Below are 15,000 nucleotides of genomic sequence, written 5' to 3' on the forward strand. Positions count from 1 at the left end.
GAACCAGACTCAGGATCATGGATTCTTGCCGGAGTTCCTCAGGGAACCTTCCTGGGTCCTCTGAGGTTCCAAACAGTTGGTGTTATGTCTCTGCCTTCGCTGTCAGAGGAGCTGACGTCTTCCACACCCTCATTTCGTACAGTGTTATTCTACACTACATTACATAGCCCCTCAGCTGGCGACATGTTGTGTGGCTGCCTGCTGGACAGAAGCCGAGAGCGGCTCCTGTGATGAACCATCGAGCTGCTGTCACCTGAAGGCAGCACAGAGAAGCAGCAGCCGCAGCCTGTTATCTACGGCTGGTCTGCCTGCTCTGAGTTATGGACGGACGGAGAGCTCACAATGAACCACAGATAAGACTGAGGGTGTGTGAGAGTGTGTGTGAGAGTGTGTGTGCCGTTTGTCACATGCTCGCAGAGGTTAAGCCGCTGACGAATGAGAATGCAGCGCTCTTAAATCACAGAGCCAATCACGTGAGAGACAGCCTGAGCGAGGACACACAGGGAGGAGGTGGTTACTGTCCTGTTTAATGTGATTTATGTGTGTGTGTGAGTGTGTGTGCAAGAGAGGAAGGAGAAAAGGAAATATGAGAATATGTGAGTGGAAGCAGTGGTCCGAGAATCGAACCTCAGGGTTCTCCACTCAGTACCCGCTCTGTCCGAGACACAGTCCCCTGTGTCCCACTGAGTCTCAGTCCCACTGAGATCCAGGAGCACAAGAACAGGCCGTCTCTGGGTCTGTGTTCATACGCAGGTCGTACACCTGTGATAAGAAACGTGTCTGTGCTGCGGTGTGTGTGTGTGTGTGTGTGTGTGTGTGTGTAAGAGAAGCTGTTTGCTCTGTGATTGTCTGGATTGGCTGCAATTAGTCACACACACACACACACACACACACACACACACACACACACACACACACACACACACACACCTCCCCCTCCTCCTCCCTTGCGGTTCGATCTCCTCCCGGCTGATATGTGGAGCAGTGAGCAGGGTGAGGCAGGGCATTAAATCTAACTAACCCTCCACCACAGAGGAGCTGGGCGAGCGAGGAAGGGTCGGACAGGGAGAGAGAGAGACTGATGGAGCAGGAGTCCAGTGTGAGATCTGCAGGAAGCAGCTCAGTACGACTGGCTCAGCAGAACGTGGCGGCTCACGCCGGTGACGAGGCTTCCATCGGCGCACGTTTCCTGGGTTTAGTTTGGATTTTCTTCAGATATGAAGGAAAAGTCCTGTGGCTTTTCTTCGCCCTGGGTTTCGCCTCTCAGGCTTCATACATTATCTTACTGGTTCTCACAGTTTTTACATTTTAAATTAGATGCTTTTTAAATGGTAGTTCTGCATGTGTTCTTAGAGAAAGCAGCAAGTCTGAGGTGGAAAAAACCGTGATACAGCCAGTGTTCTCCACTATAACTGGTTTAATACTGCAGCTGTACACACACACACACAGACACACACACACACACACTGAGCAGCAGCGAGGCATCGATTGACCAGTGATTGCAGGCTCCATTTAATGTTCTTATAAATGGTACAAGTTCAATCTAATCTGAACCATGTAGCTCTCGCTCTCTCTCTGCTGTCAGTGTGAACAACAGTAATCTTCTCTAATACCCTTTACTGCCTCACACACACACACACACAGACACACACACACACACATTAGCAGTTTGTTACTGCAGACGGCTTCAGAATAAGGAGCTGAGTCCTCAGTGAGTGGGTTAACTGCAGGTGTCTCACCGCGGCTCTGGTCTGAGTCCTGGGTGCTGGATCAGGGTCAGGACTCTGAGGACTCCATCACCTCTGTGTTTAGTCGGTTGTTGCCTTGTTTCTCGGATCATTAGATCCTTAGTTCACAGGTGGAGCTGATGGAGCTTCTGTTCCACGTTGGTGGTTAAACGTGTATCTGCTGCAGCGCTGGTGAAGACCTGGGACTGCAGACAAACAGCTGGTCCACTGATCCAGGACAGTCCACATCAGTCCACATCAGTCCTCCTGAATATTCTCTCTGCTGCTTCTGCTACAGTTCATTTCGTGTCTTTCTTGGTCCTGCTCCAGTTCTTATCTTTCCGCTTCTACTGCTGTTGTGTTCTGAAAATGTTGTCATCATGTTTGTGTTGATGCAGACACGTGGTTCTGGTCCTGGTCTTGACGTGGACCCAGCAGGTTCTCCTGCAGCTGCTTTAATCCCTGTTCTTTACCCGCGGTTCTTTATTTGTACACATCTGTCGTGTTCTGTTCTGTTCTGTCGCGTTTCTTTGGTTCTTCCACGTTTCGTCTTCGTTGCTCAGTTTGTTCCTCAGAGGAACAGGACGCTGACTGTCAGTCACAGCTGTCGACCAATGAAACGCCTCGGTCTCAGGCTTTTAATTGATTTGCTGTAATCAGGGATGACCAGAGGGAGCACACACACACACACACTCACACACACACACACACACACACTCACACACTCACACACACACACACTCACACACACACACACACAGATGCCTTTGGTGTACGTGTGTGTTTGAGTATTTATGTATTGTGTGTGTGTGTGTGTGTGTGTGTGTGTGTGTGTGTGTGTGTGTGTGTGTGTGTGTGTCTCTGTGGGGTTCAGGGTGTATTAATATTTCTAATAGGGCTGTTATCAGCTCAGTGCCAGCTGCACACAGTAAACACACACACACAGTGATGCTTGAAGGCAAATATATACAGAGCACACACACACTCTCTCTCTCCCTCTCTGTCTGTCTGTTGTGTGATAACTCCCACAATGCCTTTCTGTGTCAAAGAGACCTGGAGGTCAAAACCACTTTTACAAAAAAATGCAAACTGCTGTAAACAACACACACACACACACACACACACACACACATACACAGCTGCAGCCGTGCCAACAGGTAAACACTGTGTAAAGGTGAGAGAGGGCGAAACAAGGGCGAGAGACATGGGAGGAAACAGAGAGAGAGAGAGTTTGAAGTTTTGGACTTTGGCAGATAAAAACTGAGTGTGTGTTAGTGTGTATTTGTGTGGTGTGTGTACATGTGTGATCATGTGTGTTCGTGTGTGTATGGATTAATTACTGTGTTAAAGGGTTTATCAGCGTGTCGGCATGCAGGAGACTCACCCAGCCTTTGAACAGGACGCGGCTCTGAGTGTGTTACTGTGTGTGTGTGTGTCCAGTCTGTGTGAAGCCACTATCAGCCTCCTGCCAAAACCAGTCCAGGCCTCGTTCAGGGAGTTTAAACACTCAGAGCGACTGCCACTCAAATCCAGCCAATCAGAGGAGAGGTCACGCTGACTCTCCGGCTCCCTGTTGGCCGGCTGCTCGATCTCTGCGCTCTGACATTTGGTGAAAATCCTCTTGGTCTTGTTGAGATGGATGTTAGCTTCATGTCTGTGTGCAGAGATAGGTCCAGGATGGGTTTAGCCTAGCTTAGCACAATAACTGGAAGCAGAGGGAAACTGTTAGCCTAGCTTAGCACAATAACTGGAAGCAGAGGGAAACTGTACGTTTGCTCCTGCTAACAACTCACCTGCCCACAGATCAGTAATGAGACCATGCTTCTCTGGACACAGACACGTAAAGACATGGAACCTTTTATCTGCCCTGATTATTTACACCACATGTAAACAACACAGCACATGTAAATGCCCTGTTCAGTAAACGTGTTAAAATGAAGAACAGTTTGATGTTTGTGTTTTCCCACATTTCCAACTTCCAGAAATCACATCCAGGAGAGCAGGAAGACACACACACACACACATGCTTCCTGTGTGTGTGTGTAAATCTTCTCAATACGCTGCAGCTGCCTCTCCTCACGTCTCAATATAAGTCTGGTAATAGAATTACCCCCCTCCCCATCTGTGTGTGTGCTGGGTCTGATGTGATTGGTTTAGAGATGGCAGGGGTCATCTGTGATTGGCCGACAGGTGAGAGGGGGGCGGGAGGTTAACGAGAGGGAGAAACGCCAAGACACGAAGGAGATCAGTGTGTGTTTGTGTGTAAACGTGTGAAAAGCAGCAGTTTGTTTTTCTGTTGTTTACCTTTTCCTGTCTCCTCACGTCTCTGACAGAGAGACAGTCTCCGTCCGTCCACCGCTCATTCATCAGCCAACGTCTCGTTAAGGTCGCTGTCATTATTACCTTTAGTTAAACTGTCAGACGAATGTGAACCTGACTTCAGGCGTCAGCAACAAGAAAGAAGACGCGTCCAGCACACACACACACACACACACACACACACACACACACACACACACACACACTGTGCTGTGGTAACACACTGCAACACAACATGATGGAAACAAACGGATTTCAGAGGCTGATGTGACTGCACACCTTCCAGGATTCTTCCAGGAACCTTCCAGGAACCTTCCGGGATTCTTCCAGGAATCTTCCAGGATTCTTCCGGGATTCTTCCAGGAACCTTCCAGGAACCTTCCAGGTGTTCCAGGAATAAATATAGTTTAAACCAGACTGAAAAGATATTAACACACACACACACACACAGCTCACACACACTCTGCTGTTTGTTCTGTAACATTCCCCGGTTGCTAAGGAAACAGCTGGTATATAAACACACACACACATTTTCACACATACACACTGAGACATGTCCAAACCAGTCGGGACAATCCTGGGAAACGTGACTGTGTTTGACCTGAGAGGAAACGCTGATGTTCACAGAGACAGAAGAAGAAATGAAAACTAAAAAAAGAAGCTGCTTCATCTGGTAAAAACAAAAGAAGAAATGAACGGATGAATAAAACAAAACAGATGAAATCAGAAACGGTTTGTGTGGACACAGGACACGTCAGTGTCCGTCCAACCAAACAAAGCAAAGTTTAAATAGAAGAATTCATAGAAGAATTGTTTCAACTCCACGTCATGGAAAACACAGTCACACAAACTGACATCAGAGCTGTGGCCACGCTCATCAGTGTGTGTTGTTCTCTCTCTCTCTCATTTCATCAGTGTTTATTGTCCTCGCTCGCTCGTCCTCTCCTCCTGTTTCCTCTCATTCATCTCGTCTTCCTCTTCCTCCTTTTCTCTGTGATGATTAAAACTCTTGTTTTTCTAATCGATTCTCCTGAAGGACCATTGATCTGCTGACACACACACACACACACACACACACACACACTCTGATGACACTGAAATAACGAGGAGATGAAACTGATCTGTGGAGTGTGTGAATCAGAGACAGGAAACCTCAGCGATCAGGCGACGTTTCGCCGGTTTGTCGATGCGTCTGAATAAACTGAATCCTGTGGCTCGTGTCCATCGCACGTCCTCAGACTCCAGGTTGACCTCTGACCCAACAAAGTCGTTCATGATTGGATAAAACTGAACCAGAGAAAAAACTCACTCAGATGATTGGTTGATTATCGAAACACTTCCTGTTCATTTTCAGTTGATCAGCTGATGAAGCCCCCCATCCCCCCACCCCATCCCCCCACCGGCTGCAGTGAATCAGAACCAGATTAATGTCAGAGACTGGAAATGACCCAGTGTGTTGTTTATATAAAGCAAATAAATGAATAAATATTTTAGGTTTCTTAAAGAAGCAGCTGGAATTTTCAAAGTAAATGAATATGAATAAAATATCGAACATAAAAATCAGGAGTTTCATAAACTGATGATGGAATAAAACAAAGTGGAGCAGAAACACTGAAGACAGAGGGTGATCGAGAGAGAGAGTGTGTGACTGACAGCTGTTAGCTACCGACGCTTTGCTGTTACTGCTCTGCTGCTGTTACCATGGAAACGCCCTTCAACCCACACACACACACAGAGTAACAAAAAGACGAGTCATTTAAATTTCATGGAAACTTTACACAGACATAAAGAAAAGTGAACTCAGATGATTGACAGCTGCAGTCACAACACACACACACACACACACAGTTTATTTTTCGCCCGTGTTCATGAATTGTGGATTTGCTGCTCTTAAATACCAATGAGAGTCTTTTATTTTGTGATCTTCCTGTTCGTGACGTCGCCGCTCACATGATCCTTTTATCTTTTCATCTGGTAATGAGCTTTTATTTTGACGTCTTCGAGCTGTGACACGAAAAAGTTTGATTCTCTTTTTCTGTTGCATGCTTTTATTTTGTCTTATGTTTGCTAATGGTGTGTCACTTCCTGTTCGCAGGCTCCTCTTTCCTATTTGTGAACACGTCAGGTCGTCATGGCGGTCAGCGCGCTCACCTGCTGCTGCCCCCCCTCAAAGAGAACGACACGCACTGCGTCAGCTTCCTGTTCTACCAGGAGGGGGGGCGTGAGGGCGCCACGCCCGCCACGCTCAACGTCTACGTCAAAGGTACACACACTGTACAGGTGTGTGTGTGTGTGTGTGTGTGTGTGTGGGGAGCTCTCAGCTGAGCTGACTGTGTTTGTGCTTCCTGCAGAGAACAACAGTCCTCTGGGAGTTCCAGTCTTTAACTCGTCAGGCCCCGCCTACCACATTTGGAAGGGGGTGGAGCTAGCCGTGTCCACCTTCTGGCCTAATTACTACCAGGTAACTGTCCACTGCAGGACGGAGGACGCCGGGTCCAGTCCTGTTAGACTAGGTCTTAATACATGTCCCATACTGAAGAAGAGCTGCTCTGAGCATGAGCTGAAACATGAGAACACAAGATCACGAAACCACACACACACACACACACACACACACACACACACACACACACACACACACACACACACACACACACACACACTCTGGATGTGGTTGATCTGTATTGAAAGCTCTTTTATGTGGATTTAAAAGCTCTGTCATCTTTAAACCATTTGAGGGCTACGGCTAATTGGTTCAGCACACACACACACACACACACACACACAGTGCACAGCACCATATGAACTTTTCTTCCTGTTGACACTCAGAATAGAATCGTTTTCATGTTGTTGTGAAGCTGTTTGTTTTGCAGTGCCTGTATCTGAGAGACCATCAGAGTCTGAGGACAGACAGACAGACAGACAGACAGGTCAACAGCGTGTGTGTGTGTGTGCGTGTGTGTGTTTGCATCCACCAGTCGATATTTCATCAGCTCAGAGGAGGCGGGGGGTCGCACAGAGGCTAACGTGAAACCAGCTGAACCGTCTCACTGCTCACACCACAGAAGAAGAGAGACAGAACAATACAGCTGATCCTAAACACACACACACACACACACACACACACACACAGGTGCTGTAGGTTGTGAACAGGCTGCAGCCAGCCCATCATCACAGCAGGCGTCACTCATTAGCTGCATCACCATGGTAACGACAGGCCCAGCTCGTTAGAGTGATAGCATTAACGAGAGGAAGCAGACTGGTTGTAAATGTAGCTCAGATCTGACGCGTGGTCCGGTCTCCTCGTGGATCCACGTGGGTCGGACGGCGTCTTCTCTTCACGCTTCATCTGTCACTTCCTGTCCGCCGTGTTACACCTCTGACGAGAGGAAACAGAAAGAGACACAACAGTAAGTGAGCAGTGAGACCAGGAGGGGAGAAGAAGAATGAAGGGAAGAGGAGTCATAGCTGAGAGGAGCTCAGGGGGGTTGGGGGGGGGGGTGACTGTCAGCCTCCGTCTGTAGATGGAGGGGGAACTTCCTGTCTCTGGACACTAACAGGAAGTGTGTGCCAGTGGTTTCCGTGGCGATAAGACTGTGGAATGTGAACACACACTCGGGTGCAGCTGTACGGCAGGTTTATAGAACAGGGAGAAACAGGAAACAGGAAATGAAGGAATAAAGTTTTATTATAAGCAGAAGAAGAACGAGAGCTGGAGACAGGTAAAGGTCTGAAGACCAGAAGAGACTTCACACACACACACACACACACACACACACACTGATCTGGATCTCTTTAGACCCCGACCTAAAATCCTGTTTGTACCAAAATGCTTCACTGAGTGGAGAACACTGTGTTGAACCTGTTATCAGTCTGGATCGTGGACTCTATGGGGACATGGTTTGGACCTGTGTGAGACTCATCAGGACCACCTGGTCCCTGGGATCATAATCCTGATACTGGTCTTTGTGTCAGGTGGTGTTTGAGGCGGTCAGCACCGGCCAGAGAGGAGTTCTGGCCATCAAGGACATCACACTGCAGGGACACCAGTGCAGTAAGTACACACACACACACAAAGGCCCCACCCCCTTGTAGAACAGGCTCCTAATTGGTTAATGAGGTTTGGTTGCTTAATTGGATAACAATGTTAAAAGTTGGGCTAGCAGCATAGAATCAAGGTCAGTGTGTGTGTGTGTGTGTATGTGTATGTGTATGTGTGTGTGTGTGTGTGTGTGTGTGTGTGTGTGTGTGTGTGTGTGTGTGTGTGTGTGTGTGTGTGGAGACAGGGGAGCTCATTAAAACAAAGTGATTAACGTCCTTTCATCTGTTTCTTGTTTTGTTGTGTGATCATAAAACACACACACACCTTTTTTGCTTCGAGAGATCAGGGGACGAGGTTAGTGGTGATGTCATCAGTGTGTGACCTCTGACCTGTGTGTGTGTGTGTCCCTGTCCTCAGTGAGCACGCCTCACTTCCTGCACATTAAAGGTGTGGAGGTGAACGCGGGAGAGACGGCAAACTTTCACTGCACCGTCAACGGGCAACCGCAGAGCAACCTGCTGCTCTACCTGCAGGTACGGACCAATCAGACGCTTTCTGATGCTTTCTGATGGTTTACTGGTTGTTTACTGGTTGTTTACCGTTGTGTGATAAAAGCTCATCACACGGGTTTGATCTGATGAAAATGTTCCTGTGTTTTGTTTGTAAAGTTAGTTTCATCTTTATTTTATTTTGAATCAATCTTTATTTCTCTGTGGTTTGATTAAATTTCAGTGAGTGAAATATCACAGACATTTGTTTGAAGCTGATCGCTGAGTATGTTTGTGTTTGTTTGTTTGTGTTTGTTCTTCCTGTGACTTGTGTGTTTCGTGTCATCTGGTCGTCAGGGGATGGCTGGTCGTCAGGCGGTCGTCAGGGAGACCAAACAGGTGAACCTGCGACGTTATGTGGCGAGTTTCGATGTGGACAACACGACCAAGGGTGACTCCGGACGCTATCGCTGCATCGCCCAATCAGAACGAGGAGTGGGCGTGTCTTCGTACGCTGACCTCACAGTGAAACGTGAGTCCTGTCCTCTGATTGGCTGCTGATGGCTGAATGGCTTTTTGGTTTGTTTATATTTATTTGCTTTAGTTTGTGTTTTATGCTGAAGAAACAAAGAAGGAACGGAGGGGGAGGCGGCTCGACTCGTCTCATCTGACAGATGTTACAGATGCTCCTGCAGCCACTGATGATCGATTTCATTATCGATTAATCAGCAGATCATTTTCTCATTGGATCGATCAATAGATTAGACATTTCAGTTCAGTGTGTGTGTGTGTCTGTGTGTGTGTGTGTGTGTGTGTGTTTTTCTGCATCATAGTTTTTAAATCTGCTCAATTCACTTTCAGTTATTTTCAGGGACCTGTCTGACTTCTGTGCAGGACACCCGTCTCTCTCCACCCGTCTCTCTCCACCTGTCTCTCTCCACCTGTCTCTCTCTCCACCCGTCTCTCTCTCCACCCGTCTCTCTCTCTCTCCATCTCTCTCTCCACCTGTCTCTCTGTCTCCATCTCTCTCTCTCCACCCGTCTCTCTCTCTCCATCTCTCTCTCTCCACCTGTCTCTCTCTCTCCACCTGTCTCTCTCTCTCCACCCGTCTCTCTCTCTCCACCTGTCTCTCTCTCTCTCCTTTAGATCAAAGCTGCACTTTGTCATATTTTTATTTTAATGACTCCGTCGTCAAACGAGGAAGAGTTGTATGAGAGCTCCTCACCTCATTACTGCTGTGTGTGTGTGTGTGTGTGTGTGTGTGTCAGGTTAAAGGAGCGCCTCATTAGAAAGTCAGTTTGCAGTTGAAACAGGGAGAATCAGTGGCGTTTTGTCAGAGAGCGTCTGTGTTTTTGTGAAGATGAATCATTCCAAAGTAAAAGCCTTTTTTTCTGTCAGAGCGTGTGTGTTAGCGGTGCGCTAACCCCGGCCGCTAACACACACTCAGTTATACGGTGTGTTAATGATGACTCGTTAAACCTGGTGTGTTGCGGTGTGACGGAGCTGTCACACGTCTCAGAAACATCACCTTCATCTCCGACTGTTCAACCACAAACTCGGGTATTTTCCTTTCCCATCATGCCGTTCTGTTCTGTGAGGAACTGAAGCTCGATTGTTGAAGCTCTCTTCATTTCCAGATTAGAATTTGCTGGAAATGTTCATATACAGATGTGTATATACAGATGTGTCAAACATCAGTCATCACATCATCTGTGAGTCTGCTGCAGGAGACGCTTGCACCAGCGGCTTTCCGTAGCTCTGAGGAGGAAACAGATCAGACGCTCTGGTATCAATCATAACAGATCCGATCAATACTGGATAAAGGTCTGACACACACACACACACACGAATGGGTCGATAGCTCGTCTGATCCCTGCAAATACACACGCTGACAGGTGAGCAGGTGTTTGTTGATCACATGATCCAACACATATCCCACAATCCCCAGCAGCTAAACCCCTGATTGAACTGTCACTCAGACTGTGTTTTATCTCACACACACACACACACACACACACAAGTATTAACCTGAACATGATAAACATGCATCATTACACATGGATCCTGCTTCCTGTCTTTGTGTGTGTGTGTGTGTGTGTGTGTGTGTGTGGTGAAGTGGGTCAGGAGGAAGTAGAGCAGTACCACCGGGGATTCTGGGTAATGGAATCCAGGTCTGTCATGATTCGCCGAAGGTCATGAAAATTAATTAACTCGTTAACTCCTTCCTCCCTCGTTAAAGGAGATCAGTGACACCCTGAGGAGTGTGGTCGTCTGTGTGTCTAAAACTGATCCTGCTGTTGTTTGTCCCTCAGAGCCTCCCGTACCAATTGCCCCCCCTCAGCTGACAGCAGTGGGAGCCACCTACCTGTGGATCCAGCTGAACGCCAACTCTATCAACGGAGACGGACCGATCATTGAGCGAGAGGTGACTAACTGCTCTGATGCTGATTGGGGAGGAGGTTCTAGAGGTCCATGAGAAGGTTCTGGATCAGGTTCTGGGATCATCATTAGGGGTCATTGATGTGTGGATCTGTATGGGGCTGCATGCAGTGAGACTTCCGTCTGATCCGTGGTCCCTCGGTCTCGATGGACACCATCTTGTGGGGGCGTGAGCCACAGTTTTCATTTTACACTGCCGTGTTTTTAAAAAGCACAGAACAATCAAAACCCATTTTCATGATATGGAACCAATAAGAATCTGGCATTTCAACGATCTGAGAGAGGTTCTAGGGATCCATGAGCTTTTCTCATGGTTCCTGGTGAGTTTGCCATAAGGTTGGAGTGGTCTGTGAGGCAGTTGGGGGATCTGTGAGGGGTTTTTATTTTAATGCCAGTAATTATCATCTTGGTTTCAGGACCAAGAATTGTGCTGCCACGTATTTCTGTTGTATAATATTGTTGTATTCTGGTACAATGTCAGTAAAGGCTTCTGATACTGATTCTATTCTACAGTAATGCAGATTTTATCACATAACTGTGGTTTGGGGCGAGTTATCGTGCAGAGATCCTGGATTTTATCTTTTCTAATCATCGTGTTAATCATTTGCTTCGAGGTGGAGTACCGTACAATGATGGGCATGTTGATCGACACCACACCTGTCGATAAACCTACTCACAAGATCGGACACCTGGACCCCGACACAGAGTACGAGATCAGCGTGTTGCTCACCAGGCCCCTGAAGGGAGGCAGGGGAAACCCCGGACCACCGCTCCGAGCCAAGACCAAGTGTGCAGGTGAGTCAGCGACAGGTCACACAGTGAAAACTTGCAGCCAGTCGATGATGAGGAGGAGGATGATGAATGTTGGCTTCTTCCTTTTCATTTTAAAGTCACTTTTCTTTTGTAATGTCTCTTCACTGCTATGGCTGCTAACAGCTAGCAGCTAACAGCTAGGCTACACTCACACTGCGCTCATTAGGAGGTTAATGGTGGAGTCATTAGCATTGCGTGCCATGCTAGGTTGCGTCAGCGCTCAGCTCATCAGGTGGCTAATGGTTAACAGTGAGGTCATTAAGACAGTGAGCCAGGCTAGGCTTAGTTAGCGCCACGCTAATTAGCTTTTAATTGATACACTGAACTCATTAGCATTGTGTCCTAACTGTACACCTCATCCATCACAGCACAACACACACACACGCTGCTGCAGGTGTGCATGTACCCTGTAGGTGCAAACAAATCGTGTGTTATTAGCAATTAGCTAATTACACAGGTGTAACGGTCCTACAGCATTTTACTTCTGTATTATGTCATACTGTTTATCATGTCATACTGTTTATCATGTCATACTGTTTCTGCTTCAATCTGATGAGATTAGATTTAATTGGATGAGACAGTGTGTGACGTGTAGTTCCAGAGAAAATCACAGACATCAGTCGGTTTGCTGTGTTTCTCAGTTTCACTGCTTCAGAGTGAAGTGAAGCAGAAGTGAAGCATTAACATGAGGCGGATCAGTGCACAGGAGCAGATAGCAGTGTGTTCCAGGGCTGACCTCAGATCTGTTTCTGAAGAGACAGAGCAAACAACACGCGTGTCAGGTTCCAACACGTCAGACCTGCTGTTACATGACTGATTTCAACACCTCACAGGGTTCTGACCTGTCTCTGGTATGTTCTCATAAACACATCCTGCAGCCGACCCACGGCTCATACCACCGCATTCCTGTCTGCACCCCCCACCCCGTCTGCCCCCCCACCCCCCGTCACCTTTACCCTCCCCCACCCAGGCTGACATTGAACCCATTCGTACGTTGCGTGTTCTCTGAGTTCTGAAACTACAGTTACCATCATGCAGTCACAGATCCAGAACTCGTGCTTGGAGGTATTTCACAGATCTTTGATGAGAGTAATGGGTTCTTTTATAAAGCAGTTGGGATCCTTCAGGCTGTTGTAGGGTTGTAGATCAGAATACAGAATCAGTCTGTGGGATAACCTCCACCCGTCTGGGACTGTCAGCAGATTAAAGCCAACGCTTCTCAGAGATCAACAACAGGAAACACAAAGGGACAAAAGACATGTTTGAAAGACAACTGTGTGTGTGTGTGTGTGTGTGTGTCACACACACTCTTAGTGTGATGATGTACGCTCTGATAACACTCATCTCTGTCTTCAACTCATTTTTATTTATTCATTTTACTGCTTATAAATTATGAACCAGCCTCTGTGTGTGTGTGTGTGTGTGTTTAATAATAAATTAGTGTGTCCATCATACAAGCTTTAGGACTTAGAGCTCGGTGAGGCGACGCAGCGTGGCGGCAGATAAACAGGAAGCCGCTGCTTTAACATTCAGCTTCACGGTGACGCTGCTGTGAATAAACAGAAAATGAATGTGAGGAGAACCGGACCAGAGCTGCACCAGAACCTCCAGCAGATTCAGGATAAAACACGTACAGCAACACGCTCGTATTTATTAAAAGCTTTTCATTTCAGACTGCTTCGTCTCTGGAGACAGTTCTCATCTGCGGACGCTTCGCGCTCTTTGTGTCACTGTGGAGTTTTTCTGCGTCGCAGTGAAAACGTTACCTGTCGTTCTCAGTCTTGAAGTTGCCGTAGAAACCGTGTCTGTTTCCACGCGTGGACAGGACTTTGACTGTTTCCGTTGGGACGTTCCACTGCTCCTGCAGCCCAACATTTGTCCCTCAGATGTCTGTCCCTCAGATTTCACCAGCACAATGAAAAAGACAGAGACAGTCCCCATGGAAACAGTCGCCCTCACCCAGACCCACCCTCCCACCTCGCTGGACACATAACTGAACACAGCCCGTCGTCCCACCTGTAGTTTAAACTGTATGGTGTCACACAGGAAACTGGACACACACTCACACACACACACACACACACACACACACACACACACACACACACACACAGCTGAGCATTCGTCATAAAAGTAAAAACATTTTCTGTGTGTGTGTGTTAACATCCATTAAAGTGTGTGTGGTGTTTGGAGGCTTTTAGGAAAATATCACATGAATATTTCACTCTCATTCTCTCTGCGTCTCTTTTCGCCTCAGATTTTCACGCTCTGCTCGTCCGTCTACGTTTCACTGCTTTTACTTCTGCGTCTGTATTTCTCTCTTTCCACTCGTTTCTCTGTCTGAGCTCTGGATTCTCCGAGTCCTGCAAACGGTTCACTGTGACGACCCTCACCATCACACAGACCAGCTGCTTCCCCTCAGGATGAAGCCTGAGAGACAGGCAGGCAGAGAGACAGGCAGACAGAGAGACAGGCAGGCAGGCAGACACAGAGACAGGCAGGTGGACAGACAGACAGAGAGACAGGCAGAGAGACAGGCAGAGAGACAGGCAGGTGGACAGACAGACAGACAGGCAGAGAGACAGGCAGGTGGACAGACAGACAGGCAGAGAGAGGCAGGCAGGTGGACAGACAGACAGACAGGCAGAGAGACAGGCAGGTGGACAGGCAGACAGGCAGAGAGACAGGCAGGCAGGCAGATTTCATTAGACTCAGATCATCTTATCCCTACATCCCCAGTTAGCATGCTAACATGCTAAACCTGTTGTCATGGTGAGAACCTTGTGATGCAGCAGCTGGTGAACAGCAGCTAAACAGAAAAAGAAGAAGAGAAAGACGCATTTAACCAGGATTTAAAAACTAAACGAGAGGGTGAGCACAGTTCGACGTGAGGTCTGACGTCAGCACGCTAACATGAAGGCAGTGTAGCGTAGCAAACTCCGGCCAGACGACGCTGATGAGTATTGATAAGAGTACTGATGAGTACTGTTACTGAAAAGGAGTAAAATACTTCATTAATAAAATCCTAAGCCAACAGGAATCATCCATCACTGATGCTCAACTCATCTCTGCTCCTCTTCACCACCCCCCCTCCACCCCACCCCTCCACCCCCCCCATATTAAATCTGTTGATCTCCTGGAAATGAAAAATGAAACCTCTCCTCCTCCTCCT

The 15,000-nt window shown here is 47.6% G+C and overlaps 1 protein-coding gene across 3 annotated transcripts in view; it reads left to right on the top strand.

Moving 5' to 3' along the window:
• The window catches only part of LOC121200828 (receptor-type tyrosine-protein phosphatase mu-like), a 79,074-nt gene that overhangs the window by 21,571 nt on the left and 42,503 nt on the right, over positions 1-15,000 (top strand). For all 3 annotated transcript variants that reach the window (XM_041066338.1, XM_041066336.1, XM_041066337.1), the window contains exons 3-9: positions 6,142-6,309; positions 6,398-6,507; positions 8,022-8,100; positions 8,506-8,621; positions 8,934-9,108; positions 10,889-11,001; positions 11,630-11,810. In XM_041066338.1, coding sequence (XP_040922272.1) covers positions 6,142-6,309; positions 6,398-6,507; positions 8,022-8,100; positions 8,506-8,621; positions 8,934-9,108; positions 10,889-11,001; positions 11,630-11,810 — 942 coding nt within the window. The remainder of the gene's footprint in view (positions 1-6,141; positions 6,310-6,397; positions 6,508-8,021; positions 8,101-8,505; positions 8,622-8,933; positions 9,109-10,888; positions 11,002-11,629; positions 11,811-15,000) is intronic.

Source organism: Toxotes jaculatrix, chromosome 20 (assembly GCF_017976425.1).
Source record: "Toxotes jaculatrix isolate fToxJac2 chromosome 20, fToxJac2.pri, whole genome shotgun sequence".
NCBI classification, from domain to species: Eukaryota; Metazoa; Chordata; class Actinopteri; family Toxotidae; genus Toxotes; species Toxotes jaculatrix.